Here is a 23651-nt window from a genome sequence, read left to right as displayed (position 1 = left end):
AAAAAAACTTGATGAGGAGGAGGTAGAAGTGCTGTAGGAGTTCTGCATTGTTTCAGCTCCTCTGTACGTGGAGGGTTGTGCGCGTTTGGTGTTCTCGTCTGCTCTGCAACCATTAGCCACGATTGTTACAGTGAAAGGAATGTAATTAACAGCTGGATGCAAAACAAGTGTGGCAAATTGCTGCGAAACCAGATCGCGAGCTTTTCTGCCTTCTCTTGTGCAATGTTGTACTTGTTGTTTGAGAGTTTGAATGAGATCGCTGTCGCTGGCTGAATTCTTTTCTGTGACCAGTTGCATGAAGTTTGGTCAATGTGGTGCTGCTTCCAGACAGGGGTCTAAATAGAACACGCGTGAAACAGAATGGTTTTCAGCTTCGTTATACAAAACACTTCCAAATTGTGTGAATTTCCGTCATAGGGACTGCTGAAAGCCAGATGCTGAGCTGAAATGTGTCAGAGTTTGAAGTAAGGCAGGGCAGGGGGTGGGAAGAGAAAAAGGAACCAGAAGCTGCAGGCTTTGGAACTGCGGGGGTGAGAAGCACCGTTAGTTACTGTTTAATTGTTAGAAGCAGTTAGCAGAAGAGGTGACACAGGAAGAACGGACAACTGGCTTCGCTCTGCTCTGGTAGGATCTCTACACACGCTGTCACAGCCATCCAGGTAGCGAGCTGATGGTTGCTGGTTGTCGCGGTGCCACCAGCTGCAGATGGCTGCCTGACAGGGCATGACGTTCTCCTTGTCTGAGAACCCCCCCTGAGCTCAACCCCCTTAAAACACCAGCTCTTGCAGCATTAATCCCTCGGAAAGGTGAGGCCAGGGTGGCAACACCGTGACACTCCTTATACTCTCCTATCCTTACACTGATTTAATCATCGAAGGTAAATGTTGGAGTTTTTATTGTCCCCAAGTTCTTTATCTGGGTCGTTGAAGGTGACAGTCTCTGGTTAGTGATCTAGTAACACCCTCGGATGGGGAGAATTCTTTGACTGCTGTGTGAAACCTGCCGGAATTTTTGAGCAGCTGAGAAACCAGAGCTTCCTAAAAATCCTTCCTGCACTTGCATCTTACCTCATTGAGTTAAAATGAAACCTGTAATGGCCCGGTTGCTATCAATAACTCTTGGCCATTTTTCCTCTAAATGGGAGATGAGGCAGGAGCCTTTGTAACGCGGCGGGAGTCATGTGGGGGGGTGCTGCCAGCAGCCTGGTGGTCCAACAGGTGAATGATGTTTTCAGGCCCGAATTGTGAAAAGTAGCACCACAGGAATCGATGCGAATATTATTTTTGAGGGAATGATAGACTCTACAGAGATTTTTATTGATTTTTTTTTTTCCTCTCTAATGACTTGTACTACATGCACAATCAGGCAGTTCATTATTATCAGGGGACTTCAGGCTGGATTTCTACATGCTGACAGGTCTACTCACCGTACACAACATTCTTCTTCTGGGACATTTTGGAGGTGTGGATAGAGCTGCCAGCAGAGAGGTGGCATTCATCCCTGTGGAGATGGCCCATGAAAAAAACAGCGAGGTTCTCGGCGCGAGCTGTGTTCTGAAAAATGAAGTGGCACCAAGGTGCCTGCATTGCTTCTGTGAACTCTTAAACAGCTTTGAGGAGCTGTGTGTTCAGTAGGATTTCAGGTGTACGGTTTTCTCCACTTAGGTTTACTCCTTCTTAATCTCATGTTGGAGCTGCTGGGGCAGAAATAAAGCAGCTGTGGAAGCACTGCACTCTTCGTAAGCGCCTGTTCCTACATCTGGTTGGCCATCTTGGGCCAGGGTATGTAGATCTGAGCGTTTTCTGGGTAGTAAATAAAATCCTCCTGCGCTCTGCCTCCCGTTTGAGAGGCTGAGAGGTGTGGGTATTCAGTGATTAACTTGCAATACCGTTGCAATAACTTTCTATTGTAAATAATAAAAGCCCTAACCACATTGTTAGACCTCCCTTGTCCAAATTACACGGATACTAAAAATAGCTGATAACTGGAAGGCAATATTAGGTTTTGCTTGGTCTGTCTGAGAACTAGGACCTTAAGCTGGCAATAGAAATTACAGGGGAGTCCATTGACCCTGCACAGACATAGGCACGTGATTAATTTTAAAGACAGAAACCGGTTAGCTTCAGTGGGATAAAAAAGAGACACATGATCTAGAGCTCCCCTGAACATAGGCAAAATTTGTTAAGGACGAAAAAAATAATTCCTTAAGATGTTTGGCAGACAGAACCACAGCTTCTATCCTGTGTGAAGCAGGTCGCCAACGAACACGGTCAGTGTGTAGCTCTGGGACGTGGGGAACTAAAGTGGAAACTGAGGCCAAGTGGGAGAGTGGTCATTTCTTGTCTTGTCTGTGCACCAGCAGAAGGTCAAATTGCCGGTCCCCAGTTGGGGCTGCCTGATGAAACCGTGCCTGTTGCAGGGCAGCCCCGAACTGTCTGGGGACAGCAGGTCTCACTGGTGCTGGCGGGTGGTTCTTCAGACAAGGCATGCGCTGTCTAACTACTGCAAAGTCATAATAATAGTAAAGGAAAGCAAAAATGGCGGGTGTGAAAACAGATGGATGAAAAAACTCTGCCGCTTTTATTGTTGTTTGTAGTCTGTAAACAGCAAGCTGTCATTTTAAAGGAAATGAAAAAAAAAAAATCATTTGCCCTTTTAGGTTGTGAAGATGCAGCTGTCGCATAAACATATGTCCTGCTGCCCTCATAGCCCTTTTCTGCAGAAAATTGTTCCCGTACAAACACTAAAGAGACAGAGGCAGAACTTGTTATCATCCAGTGTACTTCAGTGAAATGTGCGTTCAGGAACGTAAATAATTAGTAGACAGCATCAGCTCCCTTGCTTTGAAAAAGAAACAAATGGTATTAAAAGAATGTTTAAAAAGAATCTGATAATTCAGAGGGATGCTAAAACAAGCTCATGGTGTGTAGTTGCAAGTCTGCGTGCATGAGCTGTGTTGGTGGAGAGGGGCTTCCACAGCTCCTCAGCACAATCTGGGTTCTCTTCAGAGGGTCTCCAGCTCATTCTGACCGTAGATTTGGGTCTGCTTTCCAGGAACAGACTGCCAGTGCTCCGAAATATGGTCCTTGTGTGGTCTGTGTCCATGGCGCACGGACTTAAAAATTTAGCTGGGGTTCAGCCTTGAGTGAGGGTACACCATAATCATGTTTTATTCATATGGAAGTTACAGAAAACAAACTTACAGCTCTGGAGTCCTCAGCACAAGAAGGACATAGACCTGTTGGCATGGGTCCAGAGGAGGGCCATAAGGATGAGCAGAGGGCTGGAGCACCTCTGGTATGTGGACAGGCTGAGAGGGTTGGGGCTGTTCAGCCTGGAGAAGAGAAGGCTCCGGCGAGACCTTAGAGGCCCTTCCAGTCCCTAAAGGGGCTCCAGGAGACATGGGGAGGGACTCTGGATCAGGGAGTAGAGCGATAGGATGAGGGGTGATGGTTTTAAACTGAAAGAGGGGAGATTTAGATGAGATATTAGGAAGAAATTCTTTGCTGTGAGGGTGGTGAGCCCCTGGCCCAGGTTGCCCAGAGAAGCTGTGGCTGCCCCATCCCTGGAGGGGTTCAAGGCCAGGTTGGACGGGGCTTGGAGCAACCTGGTCTGGTGGGAGGTGTCCCTGCCCAGGGCAGGGGGGTGGAACTGGATGGTCTTTAAGGTCTCTTCTAACCTGAACCATTTTATGATTCTATGTTCTAGTAAACATGTAGGTGGGCGTAATACACAGTTAGCTTTTCTGGATGGTGGAAAATGAAAGTTGAATGAAAATGAATGAGCTGTAGGACGTATTCATGCAGTGCGTTCCTATTCCAGGATCTTGATTAAAATATGCCTACATTGTTCTCTTAGTGTTTGGATATAAAACGTCTGCTGTAACCTGGCAGTGATCTAGAGCCAAAAAGTAGCGCTACTGCGATCTTACGTTAAGTTACTCCTGTCACTTCAGCCATAATACAAACCAGGTACCTTATACTGAACAGGTAGGATCTTGGGTCATCATTACGATTATTGTAGACATAAGGCCTTTTAAAACTTCTGTCGTATCACAGCATTTGAAAGAACATTCAGAAACAACACAGAGACTGAAATTTGGGGAAATATTTTTGCTTTTCTAAACCTTTTTTTAATTATCCCTTTATTTCATTATTTTTCTTGTAGTTGCCTTAAGCCATCGGGATAGATAATTGAGAATTACCAGCGTAAATTACCTCACATAAACCTCAGAATTACCTGCTTTACTGTTGGCTAAAGAGAAGCATCTTTACTGTGGGAAGGAAAGTACCTTGTCTGAATCCAAAGAAGTATTATTCAGAAAACAAATGCGATCATGGGAAAATCGTTCTACTGCTTTTTTTGGAAAAAAACCAACCAACCAAACAAGAAAACTGTATTTATTATTTATTTATTCTGCTTCTTGGTACAAAAGTTCATACAAACTCACAATTCTCAGCATCAATCAAAGAAAAATAGAGGAAATCGAAAGGGATTTCATTTTTATGGGACACCAAAGAGATGAGCAGTGGGTTGATCAATGAGGTGATGAATGGAAATCGATGGAATAATCAGCCCTTATCAGGAATATGGACTGAATTCAGGTCTTTAAACTTAAGCAACCCTAGTAGCTGGACATCTGGTGTCTGTGCAGGTTTCTTTTATGTTTTTGTTCTCAGAAGACGCAACTTGAAATGAAGTTCTGAAGTCCAGATGCCTTGTTCCTCTGTTGATTGATCGCCCTTGCTTTTGGCAGTGCCAGATCATGGACTTCTAATAACTGTGATTGTCTGTGCTAAATGCAGCAATTAGTAGATGTAGATGCAAACAGAAGACACTGCATCCTGTCTTCTCAAATTACCCTGTGGGAGGGTAATGTGCAGGAATATGCACGTGTTCAAATGAGATCAGTTACAGCGTCATTAACAAGATTTTGGGGTTTGTTTTCTCACCTCTTCTTTTCTCAACATTGACTAATTTCTCCAGCTTTTTGTTGCACTTTGGAGCTGGCAGAGAGCAATAAATACACAAGAAAATTTTCCACAACGAAATGTGAGCAAGTGTCCACCTACTTTTAGGCTGCAAAAATGCTATCTTGATATTTTGTATTTATTTTATTTTTCATCGCTGATTTTCCAGGTCACCTTGTCTTAGATTGTAAACTACGTCAGGATCTGTCTTATAATTCCCGGCATTATGTGCTGAGGCCGTGCTCTGAAAATAAAGCTGTGGGTTTCCTGCTTCATATATCATCACTAGTAATAAAGATTTTGGATTTCCAGAATAGCTGGCGATTTGAGCTGATTATACAGGAGGCGGAGATGAATGGGGAGCTCTGGTGTTCAGCTGTGTTGACTTTGCAGTGCCGACAGTTGTCCAGGTTGTGTGGGGGAGTTGAGTTTTGAGGGAGAAGAGGGGTCAGTGCACCAGAGGGAGATGGCTCTGGTTTACTGGGATAAACAGTGCTTCAGTCCCACGCTGGGGGCTGTGTGGCTGGGAAAGGATGTCCTTAATAGACATACGTGATTTGTCCTTGATGATCCAGGAGTTCCTTAAGAGAGTTTGAAGGCGAGATCAACAAAGGGATGGTTTGTCCTGAATATTTTATGGTTTTTAGACTAGACACAGGGTTACTTATATCCAGATAGTGCAGCTGACTCATATCTTGAGGAACGCATAGAAAGAGATCAGAGGGAATCGCTCTTGCGTTTCCCAGTGGGTCCTGCAGTCATCCCATTCCTACGTGCAACCTAAGTGTGAGGAGAAAGATGACGGGACCGTGTGTTTCTGCTCAGGCCAAGGAGTGTCTGTCACAGATGGAAGAGATTTTCTCCAAGAGCAAATTCAGACTTTCACAGTGTTGGTCTCATTGCTCGAGGATGGAGTGGGGTGCTCAGCAGTGCATTTGCTGGGCTGTTGTTTCCAGAGCGCAGACAGCATCCATATTAATGTAGCATTGGTACCCGCGGTAATTTATGCAGTATTCATTACACCTGAGACGTGTACAAGGGTGTGTAAAGACATAAAGTGCTATGAAAGCCCTACAGATTACTGCCTGACAAAGTCAGTCTTTCAACCAAAGCAAGACGTTAAGATTTGGACGGTGGTCACGCATCGGACGGGAGCGATCCATGCCAGTAAGGGCTGTAGAATGAGGAGCTGGGGATACCAGAACAGAGGTGTTTTCAGTGGAGGTGGCCCGAGAAGGCTGCTGCGTTGGAGCTTTTAGTTAAGCCAAATACAACTTTGCTGTTCCAATCCAAATTCCTTTTTACGCAGCTCTGCGGGCTCTGAGGTGGATTGAACAAAAGCGTTGGGTTTTATCCCAGCTCTGCAATGAAACGCGCAGCGGTGTGGGTTGCGTTTGAACAGCTGCTTTGGCAGAGCAAGCCATACAGCGTGCTGCTTTGCTTCACGTACATAGCAGAGAGCTGAAATATTCAAATGACTACTTCGGTGTCTGTTTGCCATGTGTTTAAATAAACACCCAATTTGCAAAATTTGCAGTAATGGTGCATGAAAATTCGACGTACAGTTGCATGTACTTCTGACCCAAGGCTTGTCTGCCTGTTACAGATCTGGTCATTTAACTGGTAAATTCTATTAGTTAATCAGGCAGTTACATGGGACCCATCACTCACATATCGAATGTGGAAAAACATATTGTCACTCTTAACTTCTCAACGGGTAGGGAAGCAGCTGTAGGCAAGTCCATTAGCACAGAGTGGTTTATGCAACTAAAACTGTTGGTGGTATTTTCAGAGATGAAGTGCAAGAAAAACACTTTATTTGGTTTAGTACCTTTTTAAAGGAATTTATGTTTATTGCAGATGGGCAAATTACACACCTTGATGTTTTCCTCTATTTTTTTTTTTTTATCTTTCAGGAAACAAAAATCAACTGTGTCCGGCTGGCAACAAAAGGTACGTGGGTCTCCTTTTCCTGCGAAGCACAATGCCAGTAATGTAAAAGCTGCAGTGGTGACACAACTCGATTACAGTTACTATTCAAAGAACAAGCCTCTTTCTTTCCTTTTTTTTTTTTCTCCAAGAAAGATTTCAAAGGCAAAACAACAATTTCCAGAACCATTTCACTCTATGTGTGGACTCTGTTATTTTATTTTTTTTTAAAAAAGAGGATATCTGTCTCTTTGTGGTTCCTCCTTTCCCTTTTTCTGTTGACAGCTTTCCTGTCCTGAGGACTGTTCTTGCTTTTGGCAGAATGTCACTGAAAAAGCTTCCTATTAACTTTTTTCTCTCTGCCACTGTATGAAGTAGATAAGTAAGAGATCTCACATAGGTCTCACCTTGAACGCAGCAGGGCATCATCTTAAATCACACCATTTTCATGGTATAATTCAACAGAATAGAGTACATTCTGTATTTTCAGTGCAATTATTTCAGAATAGACCAAACTGAGAAGTCAAATAGACCAGACTGAGCAAACCTGAGACAAATATTGTTAAGATGCAATACCCTGGTCCCCAGGTTGCTTCCTAAGGTGTAGCTCTTGAAGGACCAATGATAACAATGTCCGTGTTCCATCTTGGAGTTAAGAGTTGCTTTAAAGTCTTCTAAGGACTTCAAAATCACCCCAGGGGCTGCTTTGCCAGCAAAGGTGTCAGAAACCAATTTACTTGTAACACAAACAGAAGAGTAGCTGTAAAGAGACACACGCTGGAGTCTCAAAATGAGCCATAAGGAAATGATGGGGTAATTGCCATCGGCCATGCTGCCGGTAGCTCTCTGTTTCCAAAACGCAGGGTTGCATCTTGTGCTCTTGCTGCTTTACTGTAATGTGAAATAATTGCATTACTGCCTATGGAGTCTTTCCCGAGTTGAACAAAAATTGGCAGCACCCTATGGCCCTTTTTTCTTTGAGGCACCATCCCATTTTTTCCATTTTTTCACTTCTTTCTGTCTTATGGCAGTAACAGAAGTTAATTATTTCTAGGTGCTTTATCCTGATCACTTGTGCGTCTGCACTTACAGAGGGGCTGGGGAGGGATCAAAGAAGCCCCAGCTAACAGTTGTTGGGTAGCAGAAGGGGACTTCTTCCACCTTTACATGGAGACATCCCCCAGGCTGTTACAGAAGGCCGTGCTCTGGGGTGGCAGGTGCTGCATGAAGTTCCCCCCATGCAGCTGTTTTCACTGCTGAGACCCGATATGCAAACTGGTGGGGCTGTAAGCAGTTGTGTCACCACTGAAAGCCAAGGAGGATGAGCCATTTCTCCCCTTTCCCCCTTTCATCTGTGGCTCTGGTGCTCCCCCATACCCTCTTGTTGCTTTCCTTTTTAAAAGCTCCTTGTAAAATCTTCGTGTAATTCATTCCTCTGGGTTACAAACGTTCTGTGTGTCTCAGTCTCCCCTCCTTTCCTCTCAGTTTTTTCCGGCTGGTAGTGACGTGACCATTTTGGATACCTTATTTTGGCTTTCTGGTGGTAGAAAGAGAAAGAGCAGGACTGGGTAAGATGAGTCTGGGTGAAATGAGCCTCCCCAGGGTTTTGCCAGAGCATGACTAGAGCTCTCTTCATGAGATCAGAGAAACTGGATTAATTCCTTGTTGGAAACCTGTAGCTTCTTCTGTTTCAGTCATTCCTTTTTCCAGAGTTGGTGGAAGAATGTAGCAGAAAAGGCATTTGCTCTGTGACTATTCAAAGAAAAATGAAAACCCTACGTAGCTTGAAAAGTCCCATTCTTGCATGACCTTTTGATTTGCGCTGTCTGATCTGGGTACTTCAGAAAAGTGTCACATAAGTGTTTGACCTTGAGTTGACTTCCGCAAACTGATTTAATTTTCATTAACCTGGTAGGTCACCAAGAAGAGTCAAAAAGCCACCCTCATCCTGTTATTTCTGAATGCTGGCTCTTTTTAAAAAGGCGCTCTTACTAATATTAAATTGATAAGAGATATTAAAGAGACGGCAGAGCCTGAGGATGCCTAGGGCCACTGTTTTTTGGGGATCTTATTCTTTAGGATTTTTCTTGATTGACGTGAATGGAAAAAGACAAGAAATGATGGTAGTTCTAGTGTTTATTCTCACTGTCTCAATGGATATCAGTTTTGATTTATAGGCAGCTTATTTCTCTACACGGAGTATGGAAATCTCCTTGGAAATTCTCCCCCCCTATCCCTTCTGGTTTTTTTTTTTCTCTTGTCCTCACTCGGAATTGCAATGTTGTATTTCTCTGTTCCTGGCCATTAGCAAGGACAGTGGAATATGCACAGCTGTGGCTCATTTTATGCAGTTTTAGCTCTTCAAAGGTACAGAGTTGCCTGCAGCTCACAAGCCAAGATAGCATCACAAGCGAATTTGTAGTCTTGATAACGTTAACACTATCTTCCATTGCTGGCACCTGTGAGGTAGGAGCAGCTGAGCAATAGCTGAACAATGTGGTTCTGTGGTTTGGAGCTTTCCCAGAGTTTCACATTTCCATATGTCATGGGGCTGAATTCCCTCCCTACGTTAACTCCATATGGATGGAAGGACTCAGGCACTCTGCATCCCAGCCCCTGAAGAGGCTGTGCGGCAATGGGCAGAGACATCAGGAGACTCTAATTGCATTGTGGCCTGATGAAAGGCTGAGCTGGGATGTTCTAGGCGACCTGCTGTGTCTGTGCTGTCTTCTCTCTACCCATTATATTGATCATCTTTAATGCCATTGCTCTGTATTTGCCTTTATTTGCATCGTTGTCTTTCTGAGGATAGAGTGAGCGAACCTGTAGCCTGCCTTGAATGAAGCCGTCAGAGCTGCTAGCAAAGATATCGCTGTGGTGTCTTTGGTAAGAGTCAGGAAAAAAAACACTTTTTTGGAGTCGGAGCTAATCTCGGCATTGAAAGCTTAAAAGCTCTGCTTTGTGTTGATACCAGAGAAAAAGCATATTTTGTTTTGATGCAAGAAAATAAATACATTGTAGGTGCCAGACGAAATGTTCATTTTGGGATATAGGCCAAATCTTTCCGTTCCCAGACATTTGACACTGCAGTAGCTCCATCAGTGATAGTGAAATGAGTCCTGATTTACACCAATGACGGGAAGATTAGGATCGAGACGTGTTTAAGCGAGGCAAGTATTCTCTTGAAGTACTGGATTAACAAGGGCACTAAACGGAAGTGTGGGAGTAATTAGGCAATAAAATGTGTTAGGCAGTGTGTTACTGGGGGATTATAACACATCCTGGGTGTTGCTGCAAGGCACCTGTTCAGACGCTGAGTAGCTTTAATTACTTGAGAGACGCATGAGGCTGTTCCACTGTCGCTACTTCAGCAGGCTGGGAGGGACGTTGCTGTGTATGTCCCATTGCCTCAAAACCAAGAAAATGAAAGCAGACAACTCTTTAAAAAGTGTTTTAGTCCATTAAAGAGAGTTTTGGAGATCTCCCAGTTTTCTCTCATTGCCTTTTAGCGAGAAATAGACTCTTCTGGTCAACCCCTTTTCAGTTCAGTTCAGCAGGAGCTGCTTCTCATCCCTCCCCCGTGGTACCCTCTTCTGCATGGCTCTCTGCTTGCTGCCCCTCTTCACATGAACTTGATTTTGTGCGTGCAAGAAAGATCTCTCAAACCTTTGAGTGTTGGCTTATGAAATGTCGGGGGGGGGGGATTTCGGCGTTTCAGAGCAGGAGGTCGTGACACCAGTAGTGCAGCCTCCAAAGCAGAGCCAGTAGACACCCACCCAGGCAAGGACATTGAGCTCATTGCCTTCCATCCAGTGTCTCACCGTAAGAGTTTGCTGATGCCGGTGGAGAGGGCCGGTGGCAGGGACTCAGCAGCAGCCTTTGCTGTGGGGACATTGGGCCAGTCCATCAGAAAGCTGTCTGCGTTTGTCCAGTCTGTGTAGCCATTTCACACTTTGCCAGCATGTTTTAAATCCACAAGCATTATTAACCTTTTGTATCTACGTATGTATTTATTTTCGAGTTCATTGGTCTCAGATTTCTTACCGCTTCCAGCCATAAACATCTCTCCTCACATGGGCTACTCCTCTTTATTAAATTACTGGAGTAATGTCGTCTTTCACAGCATTAGTCACTTGGATGCATATCATTAGCATAAAACACTCTTTAAAAATAAGTTTCTAATTAAACCCCGATTTACCAGCTCTCTGCCATACAATTTTCGTTCAGCCAGTTTATTTATTAGTTTTGCCATTTGGCTTCCTTGATAGCATTTGCTTTAATATGTCCCATTCTTTCTGAATTAACTTACTTGTTCTCCCTGTCTTAAAGTAACATATTTATATTGACGCTTTATTAGAGAAAATTGCAACCTCTTACCAAGAGAGAGTGATTACCTCTTGTATTCTTAAAGTGCATTAAATTAATTTCACAATGTAATTGAAACCAAGGCAGAGGGCTCATTAATGGTTCCTTATCTCCTGATACTCATTTCTTCTTTCTTTAAAATGTGAATTCTTGCAAATGAAAGAATGGAACTTTAATAATCATTATGAGGTACATTTTTATTTTTTTTCCCTTTTTTTTCTTGTGCATGCTGCCTGGGAACGATTTTGCTTGTTCTTAGCAGTAATAGGTAGGCAACAGGCGACCACGCGAAACCCACCCAGCCTCTTGAGCACAGGTGATTATCAGTTCAGGAAAAGGAAAACTGTTCAAACTTCCAGAAGTCTGAGCAGCTTTGTGACTTCTTGTTTCGTATTTGGTTTGCATGGGAAAAGACTTTTACAATTATTCTAACTACAGTATGAAGGGGGTGCTCCTCCCATGGCACTCCTTTTGCACCAAGGCGAGTATATGCCTGTGCAGAGGGTCGTCTGGAGGACTAAAGACCACTTAAATCTTCACAGGAGCACTTGAGCGTGACTGATGAGCCCCTGGGATCCCTTGCTGGCCCTCTGCAGAGCCTGAGTATCTCCCTGAGCACGCATGGAGATGACCTTGCATTTTTGAATTGAAGTAGCTATGGCATTTTCTGGGGCTGATGATTACACTTAGACGGCCGAGTCCTGCTGTTGAAGAAATGCTGATGGGAAAATGAAAACTAGATTCCGTCAGTCCTCTGTATAGAAACTTCTGCTGGAATTGGAGACATTGCAGAATCGAGCCTCAGTAGCACCATGTAATGTCATTCCCAGATCACTAGTGGGGAGTCTAATGATAGGGCGAGGGGGAATGGGTTTAAACTGAAAGAGGGGAGATTTAGATGAGATATCAGGAAGAAATTCTTTCCTCTGAGGGTGGTGAGGTGCTGGAATAGGTTGCCCGGAGAAGCTGTGGCTGCCCCATCCCTGGAGGTGTTCAAGGCCAGGTTGGACGGGGCTTGGAGCAGCCTGGTGTGGTGGGAGGTGTCCCTGCCCAGGGCAGGGGGTGGAACTGGATGGGCTTTAAGGTCCCTTCCAACCTAAACCATTTTATGATTCTCAAAGGTTTCCATCAGAATGAACTTGAAGGTCTCCGTGTCATAAACTTGCCTCGTTGGGTATATAACACTGGGACCTGTACTAGCATTTCGCTCCAGAAAATTTAAATATAGAGCGGAAATCCCGTCAGCTTGTGGAAATTGTTGCTTCTTCTTTAGCCTGGTGTGCACAGAACGATTACTGGGATGTGACAGAGTTACCAGTGGTTATTACAAAGGGGAGGGGAAAGGAGGGTTAGTTTCTCAGTTTTGAATGGATTAAATTTTTGTAGGAATGTTTCTCTTCCAGTGCTGTGTGGTTATATTCCAATCGAGCTATGACTTTCTCACCCAAGAATTATTTTAACTATACATCAGGGCGGCTGTAATGATACAGGGACAAAAAGGTACTTGGATTACGAAGTTAAAATGCCTTTGAAAGAAATGGTCCTGCTTTTTTGATAGTGCATCAGCACTGAAAAAGGGAACTTGCAGGGAGACGAGTGCTTAACGATCTTGAGAGCTCAGAAAGGAGCCTGGGTCTGAAAGGTGACCAGCGAAATCATGGCGGGGAACTGCAAAAAAAGTGGAAAATGAGGAGGAAAAAAATTCCTACTGTTCACACAGAGTTTTGCTGCATATGAAAACTGTTCATTTAATCGCCCTTCCTCCCTCAAATTCATTTGGGGGCTCTCTTGTTTTCTGAAATATATTCTGGTTTTGTAGACAGATAATGTATTTTTTAAACAGATCTAATCCCACTTCAAATCTGTTTGTTATTGCATTTTGTCTTCTGGTACACTGGAATGTTATTCTTTTGACAGGTTTATTCTGTTTTGTGCTATTTATTTCAGAGGGTTTATCACACTTTTTAAGCTGAATGCATGAAAATATGGGTTTTTTTTCTTTTCCCCTGAACAAATCTCTGCCTTTTAAAAGTTATTTTTTAGCACATGTTTGTGCATCACCGTAATTAATTGTTAATAACAGACACACTTATGTTGCTTATACTGAAAAATGCTCCCTGCTGAGAAGACAACTCAGACTTCCTGGCATGTGGATGCCCATTTACCCAGCGAGCGCCTTCATTTTCACCAAATCTGGTGTCAAGATTTACGTAGAGGGATTTGAAGTGTTGACTTTAGGGACTTCCTTAACTCAAGGAGCTGATGAACCAGCTTCAAATTAGTGAAGAACCTGGTGCAAAACTGGATGAGGCCTCAAGTGAGCTGAGTTTGGTAATCTCAGCCCAGTTTCTAGAGGACATTGGCTACTCCGGAGCTCTGCTGAGCTGACAGACCCTAAGCTTGGGCCTCCCCAGTTAAAATAAGCAGTGGGAGGGGAGAGGTTGGGAGAGGCACAATGTTTAACATAAAATTTGGGATAGATTAGCAACAGTAGACAGAAAATATCGCTTCTGTCGTTCAAAGCATCCACTGCTGGGGTACACTGGGTTGCTTCAGAAAAGAAGGGTCTCTAGAAAAAACAGAATAAAATTGATTATTGCTGCGTGACCCAAGTCCTCCTGGAATCAAAGCAAGGCCTGGATTTACCTGGAGCGCTGTGGAGGCTGTTGGGGCCTTACAACGCTGCCTGGTGTGAAAGGCTGCCCTTGGCCGTGCGTTGTGGCTGTGGCTGGGAGGTTGTGCGGTCGTCCTTGGTTGCAGATGAACCAGTAGCCAGGCGAAGGAGGGAGGAAAAAAAAAATAGGGCAGTAGTTGGACATTAAAGCCAGAAGTGAAGGTCAAATCAGAAAGGATTTGGTTTGTTTTAATTGGTTTTAACGCAAGGAGCATGATGAATTGCTTGCGAAATTTGGAGTTGTTTTTTTTCCCCCCTCTCTTCTGCTTGAAGGTTTGGAGGAAGAACTGTCTGAAGGTCCCCTGGAGCCTTGTGCACAGGGGCTGGGAGACGGGGCAGAGGAGGGGGCAGCTTCGGGTGGAGAAGCAGGAGGAGGGCTGTTGCACTTCAAAGGACAGCAATGTTGCATGTTCCTAACTGTCATACGCTTACCCCAGTTTATTCGCATAGTCAGTATTTCTTCTCTGTGTCCTGGTACCTGGAGATGCTTTCTAAGATGTATCAGCTGCTGGTCGGATACTGTGGCTCACTTAAAAAGTTTTCATAAAGAGATTATCATTGTCAGTGTCCCTAAATAGCACTTCAAAGGCATGACAAACCCAGAGCTTTTACAAATACATTATGCCTCTTGTTTCCTTACGTAGATTTTCCAATGTTCAGAAACAGGGTTATTATTAATGCATTAGCTGCTCAGTTTCTTCCAGGAACTGGACATTTAAAGAAAAACTATATGAGAGCGTTAGGATATGTGACAATGTCAGCAGAGAGGTAGGTGTGAAAGACGCTGTTCTGTAAAACCGCTGTAGAGGAAAAGAAAAATCTTCATTCGAGACACGCCTGAAAGCGCTGCCTGAACTTGGCAAAGTACAGAAAGTTTCCCCGTGTTTTATGCAGCACACGTAGAGCGTGTACACGCAGACTCCCTAATGCCTCGGCCGTATGACTCCCTTTTTACTGTAAAATGGTGAGTATCCTCCTTTGTATGCTGCTCACTCAGCTCACGGGTGAAGTCTTATCAGGTGCAGTTTTTGTAGGCCACCGTGGTACTTAAAGCACCTTTGACCAGCCGGGCTCAAAAGGTGTCCTTATTTCAGTATTCATTTTATACCCACCTCTGGACTTTGTTCACTGCTTCTGTAATTTCTGCAGCTGGTGTGGCTGTGGGTTTCTAATGATAACCATGATGAGAGCAGAGTAACTGCTTAGAGGGGACTGGCTGGTGTAAAGGTTAATTAGTTTTTGTTCGTAGGGAGTGACGAGTCTATTATACATCCATAGCATTGTCATGCACTGTAATGTTTTTGCCTGTATCAGTCAAAAGATTGATATCCCTATGTCTGTTTAAGACCACACAAAAATTAAGTCACATCTGTAAACTGGAACCTCGTGATAATGGGAATTTTACTTGTTTTCCATTTTTATAAATTCAAGCTAGTTTCTAAAGAGCTCTGCAGAAGTGGAGAGTTGAAATGGAAACATGCTATCGCCCCCTGAACCATCGCATCACTCGTAGGCATCGCAACAGCTGCTCTTTATCCGAGCTCTTCTTTCAAGTAAATGTAATAACCCTTCTCATTCTTGGGGGCCATATATCTGCCTTTAGCACAAATTAAGTGCTTCTGTTCTGAAGAGCGAGGAAGAAAAACAGGAGGAGAAAAGAAAAGCCTTTGTGGTGGATTTGCCAGGAATCTCCAGAATCAATTATTCTCTTACCGCTATTTTTTAATTCTCATTCAGTTTAGTAATGCTAATCTTGATTCCTCGCTGTGTGTTTACCCTCATCCTCCTACAGATTCAACCTGTATGCCTGATAATCCCTCATAGAAATTCTGCTCTGTCTTTCTCTCCAGGACGGCTTTGTTTTGCTCCTCTCTCCGCTTAGAATATGGTTGAAAGCTTTTGGCTCTCATCATTCTTTCCATTCTTTTTGAGCTTTTTAAAAGAAATGAGAATGTCTCATTGTAGTCTTAAGCCTGTGGTCTTCAATAACTGGAGGCGGAAGATTGGTGTAGTGAGGTTATGTGTAGTGATACTGTTGATGGTATTCATTTTTTTAATGAATTACAAGGGAGAAATAGCCAAAGTGGAATCTGTCTTTCAGATCTGATGAGCTGTTTCGCTTTGTTGGCTTACGATACGCAGAAGCACCGGCATCACTAGGGTTTTTTTAGTCCCAGTACTCTGGTATACACTGCCGAAGGTGGCAAACCGGTCTGTCTTCCACAGCCCATGCGTGCGGCCAGCTGGCACAGAGGGCTGTTGCTGCGTGGTGCTGGCTAACAGGTATTCTGGATCAAGATGTAAAACGGTGCCCTTCCACCTTTATCTCAACGTTATCGTCCTTAGAGGTATCTGTCTGCCCTTGTGTCTGCGTATTGGAGACTATGTTACAGAGGTATAGATAGAATCTGAAAACATGAGGGAAAACCTTTCTACATGCAGAGACTCTTTCATCATTTGTAGGCCACTCGCATAGAAAGCACCATAAAAAAAAAAAAAAAAAGAAAAGGAAATAATGTTTACAAATGATTTGAGAATAACTGTCTTTTGAAAGTAAGCCTCTAGGTCTATTAGGAAATTTTGCATTCAGCATGCTGCCTGGCCATTATGTGCTACAAAGAAATTACTCTGATTGAGCAGCTCATTTTAACTCATAATGGCTTTCAACCCATTATTTTTCATTAATTTTTCTGGGTTAAATAATGCTTTGAAGTAATTTTTCTGATTGGTTTTTGTTTCAAGAGTGACTTTCTAGCTGAAGAAGCTGTATTCTTAGGTGTTACAGATTTGAAACCAAACCTAGTCTTTGCCAGACTGACTCATCCTCTTCCTGGGGCTTTCCTGTCATCTGGTTGTGGCTGAACCTCCCGTTACTTGTGTCGCTTCTCTCGTTTATACTTGCACCGCCTTTTTCTTGCCCCGGGTATTTGACCCAGCTGTTGTTAGAGCTGTTTTGTTTCCTCCCTCCTCTCCTCCTGTTGTGCTTCTCTCTCCTGTGCAGTGGCACGGCTACTGGGGATTGTGGTACCGCTTCCATCCCAGCACTGTGCTCTTTGTGCCTCACCAGTTGGGAGTCTCACATAAATACCCATCTTTTCCTCCCGCCTATGGCTCTTTTGAATCCTTTTTCCTGTCAGTTGCATTTTTTTTAATGCAATATTGTAATCGCTGCTTTAAATAAAGAATGTTTCAAATTACAGTTTGTGAAATAGGTTTTTATAGAAGAAACTTGTATTATCAGTCCTGCTTAGCTACATGCACTCAATAATCATTCTTTCTTGGATGTTATTCAGTGTGCCACCTCCACAGAGAAGGTCACTTTCTATCTGGTGGTTTATTGTTTTCAAATAATATATCTGTGCATAAATTGCTGGGTGAAAGATTGCCGTGGTATCTTTCACTTATCTGCTGTTGCTGTTTCTCCCTCTGTCCCACCCCATCCCTCCCATCCCCATCTGTGAGAGGCTGCGTGGTCTGATGGAATTGCCACAGGGTGTCAGTCCAGAAATGTCAGTTCTCAGCTCTCGTTTTGGGTGCCTGTGATGCCAAAGGCATATCCTTAATCTTTCCAGATCTGTAAAGTAAATAACATAATTTATTACTTGCCTCGCATGAGTATTAAGAGGATTTATATTACGTACGTATGAATATCTGTCTAGGAGTGTGCAGCGCTATGTATGAACGCTTTCTGGTAAGCGGATGATTTTTCACTTTCTTTGCATTTGGAGAAGGTTCTTCTCTTTAGTTATGACTGGCAAGATCTTGAGTTTGGGCTGTTGGCATCTCTTGCAAACCATCTTCCAGCTCGAAGCAGCTAAACACATAGTCTCTTCCTTGTGGACAGGAACACTTCCAGCTGAAGAAATCTATGAAAGGAACTCTGGAATAGAAATGGCAGCCTTCTAAACTGAAATTAATTTGGGATTTCAAAATTCTTGTCCTTAAGTTATCAGCCACTGCAGGGCCAGCTGATCTGAAAAGAAGGAGGAATTGAAAAGGTTGAACGCCGCAAGGAGCTGGCAGAGTATGAAATGGTGCTTCCAGTAGTTGTACCGTACTGAGCTAGTCTGGGGTGTGGGTGTCTGTGCATCCGCAGCAGGATGAGACCCTGGGGGCCTGTGAGTGCATTACTGAAGAAAACCCATCAGTGCTTGATGATCCATAAGCCTGACTTCTCCTGGGCTGAGGAGGCAGGTCATTCTGGGAAGGGACCCATTTGCCCCTGCTCTACTGTTTTACCCGAACAGCAGCTCCCAGGGATGTGCTGCATGTAACGCGTTCTCTCTCACTGCAAGATGCTGGATCGCTGGGAATCTTGAAAGGGGCTGAAAAAGCAAAGTAAAGTAGGTTGATGGGAAAGGACTAAAATCTTTATAGCTATGTGAAGTAGCTCCACGCTAAAACGGAGTGCTGGGTGAATGCCAGTGCCTGTGAAAGTCAGGTTCATGCTACTGGTCAAGTTTCTGGGAAAGTGCATTTTGTACGGTACCAAATGTATATCTCTGGAAGTAGTAGCCTGGTCTCGTAGATAATGTGCAGATAGGGAGTCAAGGGACCTACAGTGTTTGCTTCTCTGGCACTGCCTTCTATCATTTGCTTTCCTTATTAAGAAAGTAAGCTTAGGGCAGAAAATTGTCCTACTTCATGTTAGTACAGTGTAATGGGGTCCTGGCCTTCGCGGGGTGTGGGTGCCGCTGAAATACACACAGTAATAACAGTGGTGACCTGTTCTATATCCTATTATTCCAGTATCCAGCTTCAGTTACGAGGAACAATTTATTCCAGAAAATGTGGAAGTAACCACTAGAAAATATGGTTATAGTTTATTTTCTTTCCCTTTCAATATCAGCAGTATATAAACATTGTTTTTCAGAAAGAAAAGGGCGGCCTCTCAAGTACAGTAGTGCAGAGCTTTCCCAGTGTGTTTAAGGACATTTGTATGAAATGACCATCTGAGCAGTTTTTATGGGCTTCTGTGCTCGGAGGATTTCGGATCTGCCTGCATGCCGGTAAAGGAGAGAAGCAAAACTGCATTCTAAAAAAGCGTTGCTCTCGGGAGCTGCAGAAGTCATCTCCATGCAAGTACCAGCTCACAGACCTCCTCCTGCCAGAACAGAACCGCTCTCCTTACCTACAGCCGGGGCTGCAGCAGGTGGGAGTACAAACCACCGGCACAGACTGAGGCATCTGCAGGGAAAATATGCCAGAATGGCAGAAAAAGAAGGGACTTTTGCTATGAGACATTACTGCAAAGCTTTAAGAATCCAAGGAATTTACTGACACTGTCATATTATCAATTCCTAGGCGCTATTAGCTGAGACAACTTACAAATGGTTGGACTAGTAGCCTAAAGGAATTGTTGGCCTTTGCCAAGATAGATAGAAAGCGTTACACAGAAGATTCAAGTGAATCAGTCACCACAGTGTGTCGGTGTCAGGATGGATAATAAGCCTTTTATTCTCTTTCTAGAACTGCAGTAGACTACAGTGGGACGAGAAATATCAAATGAAAATACACTGACCACACATTGCCTGTAGTAACAAGCAACAGCCTGGCAAAATCAAACCCATCTAGTGGATTAGAGGATGGAGTTGACAGCACATTCTTGAATTTTTTTGATATGGCTCACGAATCACAAGGGTATTCAGATGGCACAAAAATGGAGGGGGTCTGACTGTGCTGTTGGTCGTAGAAGACTATTATCCAACACCTATTATTTAGGATCATAGGAGTAACTGCAACTCAAGTGAAGGATAATTTGGAGTACTTCTGAGTTTCAGTTCAAACGAACAGAGTGTTAGCCATTTTCAGGGAAAAAATGTACCTTTATCTTTTACTTTGTTGTGTTGATAGTGTCGGGAGTGCCTGTGCGATGGCATGTAGCTCAGCGCTGGGGAAGATTTGATCCGAGATAGTAAGAGATGTTATCAAACAAAGATGGTAATATGCAACCGATATGCTGTTTTATTTTCACACGCAGGAGTCCCATTAATGCCTTTCAGACACGTGCGCGCAGGAGTTACCAGTGAACTCTCAGCTGAATGGGAAAATTGGTGGACGCGGCAGAGCGGTAGAGTTGTGAGGGACAAAAAAAAGCTGAAAATCACACGTGCGTTTCAAACAGCCGGCATTTTTGCTTGATAAATATGGTGTTTTGCTGTGGCAAACTAGATTAACAGCTTAGCTGTAGGAAAAGTGGAATCATACTTTTAGCGCTGCGTGTGGTGGGTTTTCTTGTTTTGCATTCATTGTGTCGTTGTTCTATACGTACTCTTCAAGATACGATGAGAGAAGAATACAACACTTTATTCAAGATCAGGTCCTCATCCTTGGAAGTCCGTCAGCTAAGGCCCTCTTCAGAACATACCAGAAAGCCCTATATTCAGTTATATGATTCGATCATGGCAACCAGTGGGGGGACTCCTTCCAGACAGAAATCTTTTACAGCATATGCAGTTTAACACGTGGCAAATGGGCAAAAGAATAACTCGGTGAGGTTCTGTGCTGTCTCACCAACACACGGACTCAATTGAATATTATCTCCCCAAGCAACTGCCTTCATGAACAGAAGTGATTAGGCTTTCCCTGAGGGTCAGCAGCACAGAGTTGTTAAAAGAGCAAAACATTACATTATTCTGACGGCAGCAGTCTATTTTCACCTTTGGTTCCCTTTCCCTGCTGTGTTTAAGCCATAGAGGAAGACTTGGCTGAGTCCAACAGCAAAGGTGAAGCCCGGCATAAGATTGTGATCTCATTTAACATGAGTTCATTTAACTTCATCAACTGCAATGCTGATATTTTTAGGAGTAGTTAAGTATATCAGGAATGTAATAAAGATAGGCTTTTTTAGTCTTTAGAGTAGCCATGACTCAAATCTTGTGAGGCTTTCTAAATCAAGCTCGGCAGTTTAAGCTGTATCTGGAAAAATTCTGCGCAGCAAGTAGTGAAGTCAGCAGAGCCAGGGTGCGTAATAGGTAACATTCTGCGGGGTCCTCAGTCATTGCAGGGACCCTTAAAGTCAAACCGTAGCAAAGAAGTAAAAGAAGCGATACTGTGCAAATAATGTTCCTAAATAGGTTTCGGTTTTAGGTGTGTAGGCTTTATTTTTAAAATGCCCAAAATTTCAAATAGAAATTATGTTGTCGTGCCTGGGCTGTGGAAGAACTCAGGCGTGGAATACATTGGATGATGTGGAGGGTGCTCGGTGCGTTGGATTAATGCTTGTTACGTGCATAATTGTAACCATATGTTTACAAAAGCCAGGCCTCCAGCGTAGTGAGAAATACAAATGTGTTCTGATTTTAGAAGAAAAAAAGTTTCTGCAAGTAGTATTATGGGATGTGTTACTGCAAACTTTTACATTCGTTATTTCGATGAGTGAGGATTGCATCTCCACTTAAACCGTTTGAGATGAAAATTATAACTCCTATTAATTCTTCTGCTTCTGGGTGTATGCTGAGTGCTTCGGAAGAGTGAATTCCCCATTACAGTATAATAGAGTAAAATATTAGAGTCAGTTGCATTACACTGGGATTTTACACCCTATTACTGCTCTGAATTGTCTGTCATTAGCCCTTATTAAAGGCAGATTTGGTTAGAGGGACAATTGTCTATTGCAATTTGATTGCAAATATGTTGTTGGGCTTTCGAATGGGTATTTGAAAGTGGATCATTGCACAATTTTTCTACAAATTCTCTTTTTACCTCCTCCTTCCTCTCTCCCCATCTTTTAAGGAGCTTCCACCCAGAATTCCAATGCAGTGGAACCAGAAAAACAAGTTGACAGCACGGTGAAAATGGCCGGAGTTATAGCTGGTCTTCTGATGTTTGTTATTATCCTCTTGGGGGCAATGCTTACCATCAAGAGAAGGTAAGTTTCTGCTTTGCTTCCATCTTGGACCTTTTGGCTAGAGGGTAGTTAATTCAAAAAGAAGAATAAATTTGGTAGACCTAAAACATTCCATTTGCGTTACAGAGGGCGGCAGTTAATACCCATTTACATAATGCTACCACTAGGAAGCGGTAGTCCCACAAGAGATGCCTGTTCTGGGAGACACTCTATAAGCAACAGAAGAATGGGTGTTACTGCAAAGAGTTAATGATGACAAATTGATACATTGATATTTAATGAGAAGAGTTAGCTCGTGAAAAAGCAGGGAGAAATAGGAAGTGATAATGATGCCATTGAAGTGGGTCTGCGCCTGTGCAGGTGGCACAACAGTGGCCTAGCAGAAGACAAGACTTTTTGTTAAACCAAAAAAATAATGTTTTAAAATAACGTGATCAAAGGTCTTATTCCCAAGTGAGTCTTCATTAGTTATATTTTCACACGGCAATTTCTTTGCAACCAGAGTTCAGCTGCAATATTACATCTTGCTGAGGGATAGAATCTTTCCAAGAGTCAGCTTTGGTTTACAGGGGAATGAAACCTGGAAAACTCATGTGTGGTAATGAAATTTGTTGAAACAGTTCATTTTGTGTGACTGTCTTTGGACCATTTGCACTCACGCTTTGAAGTAAACTATTGTACTTGCTACTATTTGAAGAGCTCCACATTTACAGCGTAATATACTGATTCAGAAAACCACTTAGGCAAGAGATTTTCTTGAGGAAAGGATGTATTTTGTGTGTATTTTTACCAGTCAGATTTCTGAAGTGAACCCTACTTTTCAACAGTAATTTAGTTCTAAATGAAATAGGAGCTTGGCAGCCCCTTGTCTAGGGCAGAGGTAACATTCTGTGTGAGAGGATTTTACTGGGTCTGTTGCAGGGAGTGGAGCTTTTCAAAGCAAAGCTCTGTTCCTTTGAGATCTCTTATCTCTGTGACAAACAGTCACACATTTCCCCAGAATAAGAGCATCAGTGAAATCGAGACAAGATCTCTTCTATCTTCATCCAGAGCAGGTGAGCAAATGGAATCGCTCTGTGCCACAGGTGCTGGAGTGCAGGGCTGCTTTTCAGAGGGACCTTGTTGGGCAGGAGAAATGGGCTGATGGGAACTTCGTGAAGTTTAGCAAAGGCGTCCTGCGTTGGTGACCATCTCCGTCCTCGGAGAAATTAAGAACTTGACTTGGACAAGGCCCAGAGGGACTTAAGCAGAAGGTTGGACTAGAGTCCTTTGAGTAGCCTTTCCAAATTATCTAATTCTACAAAACTGGTTGCATACGACTATTGATTTCTGTGAATTCCTGCTGAATTAACTGAAGGTGTGGGCAATCTAGATGTTTTTAATTCAATTTTTGTTGTGTGTAAAAATTTCATGGTTTGCGGACAAATGCGTGTGTGTTGTAGTCACACCTACTGCACTTCTGTTCAGGGTTAAGCCCACCAGTATAGACGTCGCTGATTCCAGTCCCCCAGGAGCTTTTCAGTTCACAAGCAGAAAAAAGTCAGATGCCTCCAATAAAAAGCAGAAAAGGGTTTCAGCAAAAATTGAGCTGGGTTTCTGTTACCTTCCTAAAAGCTCTTTTAAAAAAGCTTTTTTTTTTTTTCAGCTTGAAAGATAAAACTTCCAAGGAAAGCTATCAGAGCAATGCCGTATCTGAACATCCTGGTGTGTTTCACAAGCTATTAATAGTTGATAGCATTTCTGTCCCATAATGTAATATTATAAATCATGTATATTGCTGGGCAGAAAACAAACAATGATTTTTCATGATCAGAAATTCCTTATTTGAGGAGAGTTTTCTGTGATGTAGCCTGCCAGTCAGCTA

The 23651-nt window shown here is 43.2% G+C and overlaps 1 protein-coding gene across 1 annotated transcript in view; it reads left to right on the top strand.

Moving 5' to 3' along the window:
- The window catches only part of PTPRT (protein tyrosine phosphatase receptor type T), a 462729-nt gene that overhangs the window by 368958 nt on the left and 70120 nt on the right, over positions 1 to 23651 (top strand). The window contains exons 13-14 of the mRNA XM_054218837.1: positions 6887 to 6923; positions 21673 to 21808. Coding sequence (XP_054074812.1) covers positions 6887 to 6923; positions 21673 to 21808 — 173 coding nt within the window. The remainder of the gene's footprint in view (positions 1 to 6886; positions 6924 to 21672; positions 21809 to 23651) is intronic.

Source organism: Rissa tridactyla, chromosome 12 (genome assembly GCF_028500815.1).
Source record: "Rissa tridactyla isolate bRisTri1 chromosome 12, bRisTri1.patW.cur.20221130, whole genome shotgun sequence".
NCBI classification, from domain to species: Eukaryota; Metazoa; Chordata; class Aves; order Charadriiformes; family Laridae; genus Rissa; species Rissa tridactyla.
The sequence above is the reverse complement of the archived record's forward strand: the minus strand, read 5'-3'. Positions and strand labels throughout refer to the sequence as shown.